At 37.5% G+C, this 7279-nt stretch overlaps 1 protein-coding gene across 1 annotated transcript; it reads left to right on the top strand.

Moving 5' to 3' along the window:
- Positions 1-4384: 4384 nt before the first annotated feature.
- Positions 4385-5617, top strand: LOC137961447 (DNA-directed RNA polymerase subunit alpha-like; the record flags this gene model as incomplete). Its single annotated transcript, XM_068808390.1, has 2 exons — positions 4385-4721; positions 4896-5617. Coding segments are annotated over exons 1-2 (1059 nt in total), but the record flags the coding sequence as incomplete, so codon positions are not given.
- Positions 5618-7279: the final 1662 nt, after the last annotated feature.

The raw sequence follows: 7279 nt of genomic DNA, 5'->3' as shown, positions 1-7279 counted from the left end.
ATCGAGCATCCTATCCTATTTTAAAATTGCTTTATTCTGCAGCAGCAAATGCTAGTCATAATATGGGTTTCAACGAAGCAGATTTATACATTAGTAAAGCGGAAGTCAATGAGGGTGCTATCATGAAAAGGTTAAAACCCCGAGCTCGAGGACGTAGTTATCCAATAAAAAAACCCACCTGTCATATAACAATTGTATTGAAAAATACTACTGAGAACTTTACTAATGAAGCCTAAGGGTTGAAGGGTTTAAGGGTGGTATAATAGAAAGATATTAAAAGGAGAAAGAGAGAGAAAAAGAGAGATGGGAAAAAAAATAAATCCACTTGGTTTCCGACTTGGTACAAATCAGAATCATCGTTCCCTTTGGTTCGCACGACCAAAAAGTTATTCGAGGGATCTCCAGGAAGATGAAAAAATAAGGGATTGTATCAAGAATTATGTACAAAAAAATAGGAGAATATCCTCAGGTTTCGAAGGAATTGCACACATAGAGATTCAAAAAAAAATCGATCTGATCCAGGTCATAATCCATATTGGATTCCCAAATTTGTTAATCGAGGGTCGAACACGAGGAATCCATGAATTACAGACCGATGTAAAGAAAGGATTTCATTCTGTAAACCGGAGACTTAACATTGCTATCACAAGAGTTACAAAACCTTATGGGAAGCCTAATATTCTTGCGGAATACATAGCTCTACAATTAAAGAATAGAGTTTCATTTCGAAAGGCAATGAAAAGGGCTATTGAATTAACTGAGCAAGCAGATACAAAAGGAATTCAAGTGCAAATTGGAGGGCGTATTGATGGAAAAGAAATTGCGCGTGTCGAATGGGTCAGAGAGGGTAGGGTTCCCCTACAAACCATTCGAGCTAAAATTGATCATTGTTCCTACCCAGTTCGAACTATCTATGGGGTATTAGGCATTAAAATTTGGATATTTGTGGATGAGCAATAATGGACCTTTCATTTCTTTGCCATTCTATCCGACAATATAAATGAAAAAGAGTTTCATCAGTCTTTTTACCTTGAATCAAAATGAGCAATTCTGATTCTTTCTAATTCTTAATTCTATAGGGTTGAATAAAAATTCAATTGACCATTTGGTAGAATTGCTATGCTTAGTGTGTGACTCGTTGGTTTTTTCTTTAGAGTTGGGATTAAAAAAAAAAAAAAACAATACAATAATACGCAGACTGATCCCCAACTAATAACTATAGAACTAATAACCTACTCATTGCTTCGTATTATCGGGATCCAAGAAATCAGTCACTATATGATGTGACGATCGTATAGTTGTAGCAACTGAAATATTTTTCTTTTCCACATAATGGAAAAATCAAGCTGATTATGGGTTGAAAATAAAAAAAAAAGAGAGATGTGGGTAAATGGAAAGATGAGAGAAAGAGAGCAGGAGAATCTCAATGATATAGAATTCCAATATGTATGGCCTATGAATCATCTTATAAAAAGCAGTGTAATAAAGCATTAATGTGGATTCGCCCATAATTCGATGAATCCGATTCGGTTCATATTTAAAATGATAATAAATAATAAAATAATAAGGAGCCTTAAGTCAATAGAGACTGAGAAGATTGACTCTGGAACGGATTTAATTGGAAGCTCCATTGCATATAGTTCAGGCCTAGCCATTAACGAAGAAGCTATGGGAACGACGGAACCTGTGACTGCAGAAGATTCTATTGCAAATGAATCCTAATTATTCATTGGGTGGGATGGCGAAATTGACCAGTAACCAATTGATTTATTCCGGGAAGTCGTGGGTTAACCCTGCCCTAGGAATGGGGCCCCGGATGACAGAGTAAATATTCGCCCGCGAAAGAAACACTTATTGGATTGCAAAATTTTTTGCTATTCAGTAAAGGTCAAAACAAGGATTCGGTATAAAAATGAAAGGCATTTTCCACGAAATAAACGTCCTATATCCTATAAAAAAATCGATATCGATAGATATATATCTAGCTATATATACAATACAAGATATACGGATTCCCGCGTATAACAAACAGATTAAATTAAATATCAAAAAATCCCACGATTTTTTGTAATATTCATGCAATATTCATTATTCATTAAATAATGTGCATCGAATATTATTGAATCGTTTCATTCGCGAGGAGCTGGATGAGAAGAAACTCTCATGTCCGGTTCTGTAGTAGAGATGGAACTGAGAAACAACCATCAACTATAACCCCAAAAGAACCAGATTCCGTAAACAACATAGAGGAAGAATGAAGGGAATCTCTTATCGAGGCAATCATATTTGTTTTGGTAGATATGCTCTTCAGGCACTTGAACCCTCTTGGATTACATCTAGACAAATAGAAGCAGGGCGGCGAGCAATGACACGATATGCGCGCCGCGGTGGAAAAATATGGGTACGTATATTTCCCGACAAGCCTGTTACCCTAAGACCCACAGAAACACGTATGGGTTCCGGGAAGGGATCTCCCGAATATTGGGTATCCGTCGTTAAACCGGGTAGAATACTTTATGAAATGGGCGGAGTATCAGAAACTGTAGCTAGAGCAGCTATGTCAATAGCTGCATCCAAAATGCCTATACGAGCTCAATTCATTATTGCGGGATAGGGGTGTGGAAACAAAGGGCTATTTGTGAGGAGAAATACAATCGCAGATTTTTTTATTTCTGGACAAACAATATTTCTTTCTTTTTTCCTTCGCCCTTTGCATTGAAAGAGCTGATAAAAAAAAAAATGATAATGATATGATTCAAACTCAGACCCATTTGAATGTGGCAGACAACAGCGGAGCTCGGGAATTGATGTGTATTCGAATCTTAGGAGCTAGTAATCGCCGATATGCTCATATTGGTGACGTTATTGTTGCTGTAATCAAAGAAGCAGTGCCAAATATGCCTCTCCAAAGATCCGAAGTAATTAGAGCTGTAATTGTACGTACATGTAAAGAACTCAAACGCGACAACGGCATGATAATACGATATGATGACAATGCAGCAGTTGTCATTGATCAGGAAGGAAATCCAAAAGGAACTCGAGTTTTTGGAGCGATCGCTCGGGAACTGAGACAGTTGAATTTCACTAAAATAGTATCATTAGCTCCTGAGGTATTATAAAAAAATACCAGTAGATGAGAGCGGGATCGGAATATCCATGATTATAGGGTACCCGAAATAGATTAATTAGTATAGATTATGTCTTATGCATATACCTTTAATATAATATTTCATAAAAAAAGTAGAACATGTTGATTATATCAAAACAAAGAGGCACCAATAATTATAGTTCATCATGGGTAGGGACACTATTGCCGATATAATAACTTCGATAAGGAATGCTGATATGAATAAAAAGGGAACGGTTCGAATAGCATCTACTAATATCACCGAAAACATTGTTAGAATACTTCTACGAGAAGGTTTTATTGAAAACGTTAGGAAACATCGAGAAGACAATAAACATTTCTTGGTTTCAACCCTGCGACATAGAAGGAATAGGAAAGGAGCATATAGAAATATTTTTAAGCGTATCAGCCGCCCTGGTTTACGAATATATTCCAACTATCAACGAATTCCTAGGGTTTTGGGCGGAATGGGGATTGTCATTCTTTCGACTTCACGAGGGATAATGACGGATCGAGAGGCTCGACTAAAAAGGATTGGAGGAGAAATTTTGTGTTATATATGGTAATCCCGCTGATATCCCGTAACTTACTATTTGTGAAAAAGAAAGGAAAGGCAGGTTGTTTAATATCACTTCTCCTCCATTAGTTGCTACTTCAAGGGGGTTACCGGGAATGAAAGAACAAAAATTGATTCATGAGGGTTTAATTACTGAATCACTTCCCAATGGTATGTTCCGGGTTCGTTTAGATAATGAGGATCTGATTCTAGGTTATGTTTCGGGGAGGATCCGACGTAGTTTTATACGGATATTACCCGGAGATAGAGTCAAAATCGAAGTAAGTCGTTATGATTCAACCAGGGGACGTATAATTTATAGACTTCGCAACAAAGATTCGAACAATTAGGCGCCTCTTGAAACATTCCTTTCATGGGGTGCGGATACAATTAGAGGTTCAAAATTCTCAAGAGACTTATTTTCTTCCAAGGAGTGGATTCGGTTTTAAGTTAAGGAATGACAAATATGAAAATAAGGGCTTCTGTTCGGAAAATTTGTGAAAAATGTCGATTGATCCGTAGGCGGGGACGAATTATAGTAATTTGTTCCAACCCGAGACATAAACAGAGACAGGGGTAAAGGGGTAATCCTTTTAAAAGGGGATTCTCTAAAGGACCTGATGTACAAAAAAAGGATCTGTTTTGACATGAAATGGATATATCCGTATATCTCTGACTCATATTTATGAGAATGATAAAATATGACAAAACCTATACCAAGAATTGGTTCACGTAGGAGTGGACGTATTGGTTCACGTAAGACTGGACGTAGAATACCAAAAGGAGTTATTCATGTTCAAGCGAGTTTCAACAATACCATTGTAACTGTTACAGATGTACGAGGTCGGGTGGTTTCTTGGTCCTCCGCGGGCACTTGTGGATTCAAGGGCACAAGAAGAGGGACACCATTTGCTGCTCAAACCGCAGCAGGAAATGCTATTCGTACAGTGGTGGATCAGGGTATGCAACGAGCAGAAGTCATGATAAAGGGTCCTGGTCTCGGAAGAGATGCAGCATTACGAGCTATTCGTAGAAGCGGTATACTATTAAGTTTCGTACGTGACGTAACCCCTATGCCACATAATGGATGTAGACCCCCTAAAAAAAGACGTGTGTAAAAATAAAAAAAAGAATTGAACCCCTTTTTTTTAATTTCAAGAGAAATAAATGATTCAGAAATCTGATCAAATAATATTAGTATGGTTCGAGAAGAAGTAGCAGTATCCACTCGAACATTACGGTGGAAGTGTGTTGAATCAAGAGTAGACAGTAAGCGCCTTCATTATGCGCGTTTCATGCTGTTCCCGCTTATGAAGGGTCAAGCAGATATGATAGGTATCGCGATGCGAAGGGCTCTACTTGGGGAAATAGAAGGAGCATGTATCACACGTGCAAAATCCGATAAGGTACCGCATGAATATTCTATGATAGCCGGTATTGAAGAATCTGTACATGAAATTTTCATGAATTTAAAAGAAATTGTATTGAGAAGTAATCTGTATGGAACTCTCGACGCATCTATTTGCGTCAGGGGTCCTAGATATGTAACTGCTCAAGATATCATCTCACCACCCTCCGTGGAAATAGTTGATACTACACAACATATAGCTAGCCTGACAGAGCCAATTGATTTGTGTATTGAATTAAAAATCGAGAGGAATCGCGGATATCGTATGAAAACCCCATCTAACTATCAAGATGGAAGTTACCCTATGGATGCTGTATTCATGCCTGTTCGAAATGTGAATCATAGTATTCATTCTTATGGGAATGGGAACGAGAAACAAGAGATACTTTTCCTCGAAATATGGACAAATGGGAGTTTAACCCCTAAAGAAGCACTTCACGAAGCTTCCCGTAATTTGATTGATTTATTTATTCCTTTTTTACACGCGGAGGAACGGGACACTCATTTAGAGGACAATCAAAACAGGGTGACTTTACCCCTTTTTCCCTTTGATGATGGGTTGGCTAATATAAGGAAAAACAAAAAGGGAAATGCATTGAAATGTATTTTTATTGACCAATTAGAATTGCCTCCCAGGACTTATAATTGTCTTAAAAGGTCCAATATACATACATTATTGGACCTTTTGAGTAATAGTCAAGAAGATCTTATGAGAATTGAGCATTTTCGCATAGAAGATGTAAAAAAAATATGGGACATTTTACAGAAACATTTCGAAATTTATTTACCTAAGAAAAAGTTTTAAATCCATTGGAATTAGTTCATTTTTACTAAAAAAAAATGGTTTTGAATCTTTAGCACGATCCGTATATTTGGAATGTATCCATAATGAAATTTAAGAGATGTATCTAGGGGAGATTCGCTCTGAAACGACTATTCCCTAGATACATACGTTTATGGTATTTTTTTTTATTTTATTTCACGGTTAAATCCATTTATTTAAAAAAGACCTAAAGTTAGAGATTTATCAATAGGTAATGTTGCTCCAATACCTAACCAAAGAGCTACTGCGGTGCCGATCAAAAAAACGGTTGTAGCTACTGGACGACGAAATGGGTTTTGGAATTTATTAACATTCTCCAAAAAAGGTACTGTCAATAATCCCACCGGTACTGAAACCATTAAAAGAACACCCAACAGCTTATTGGGTACTGTACGGAGTATTTGAAATACGGGAAAGAAATACCATTCGGGTAATATTTCCAAGGGAGTTGCAAATGGATCCGCGGGTTCACCAATCATTGACGGTTCTAGAACCGCTAGACCTACGGTACATGCAATAGTACCTAGAATAACTACTGGAAAAATATATAAAAGATCGTTAGGCCATGCGGGTTCGCCATAATAATTATGGCCCATCCCTTTAGCCAATTTAGCTCTTAATACAGGATCATTTAAATCAGGTTTCTTTGTTATTGGGATAGGTGAATTTTTATGGATCCATCCCCCGAGGGAACCGGACATGATAATTTTTCATCATCCGGCTCGAGCAAGAGTCAAAGGAAAAACTGGATCCATAAAAAATCGATATGTGATCCACACATATATGACTCTACATAAAAAAAGATTTATCGGATTCCATTTTTCCGAGTTGCAACTAGCCATTGCAAGGAATTCAGTTCTTACAGGTAAATGCTCAATACCCAAGTGGGCTTGCAAATTTGATCATGATCAAGTGCTTTTTGGATGGTCTCATGCCTTGTGATTTGTGTTTATCCCCACGATATATAGAGCCTTCTTAACGTTACATACAAAGGATTTACTTGTTACTAATAAAGTCTAGCCTTGCTCTTCCTTAGATCCCTTGTTTCACTCCGATAGTATCATAGATCGGGATCGATGCACAGGAAATGAATGCGTTTCCATACTATAAGTAAATAGATAGAACGTAATCTGGTTTATTTCACATTACTTATTCTACCGGATCTTACGGAGCCTGTTCATGCGCAACATGATTAGGGTCTGATCATAGAAAAGATTCTCCTCAAACGAACCAGCCTATCCTGTGTAAGGGGGCTTACACGTTGGTTGGAATAGAGACACATTTGGTTGTGAATTCCAATGTGGCAGATAAAATCATATATCCGCACGGCCAAATCGATAGTTCAAGTCACACACTCCCATAATC

The sequence above is a fragment of the Aristolochia californica genome, unplaced genomic scaffold, assembly GCF_029961685.1.
Source record: "Aristolochia californica isolate CCGP_79_NKW_82.1479 unplaced genomic scaffold, dmAriCali1.0.hap1 SCAF_349, whole genome shotgun sequence".
NCBI classification, from domain to species: Eukaryota; Viridiplantae; Streptophyta; class Magnoliopsida; order Piperales; family Aristolochiaceae; genus Aristolochia; species Aristolochia californica.
Note: the sequence above shows the minus strand (reverse complement) of the source record. Positions and strands in the feature narration are given on the sequence as shown.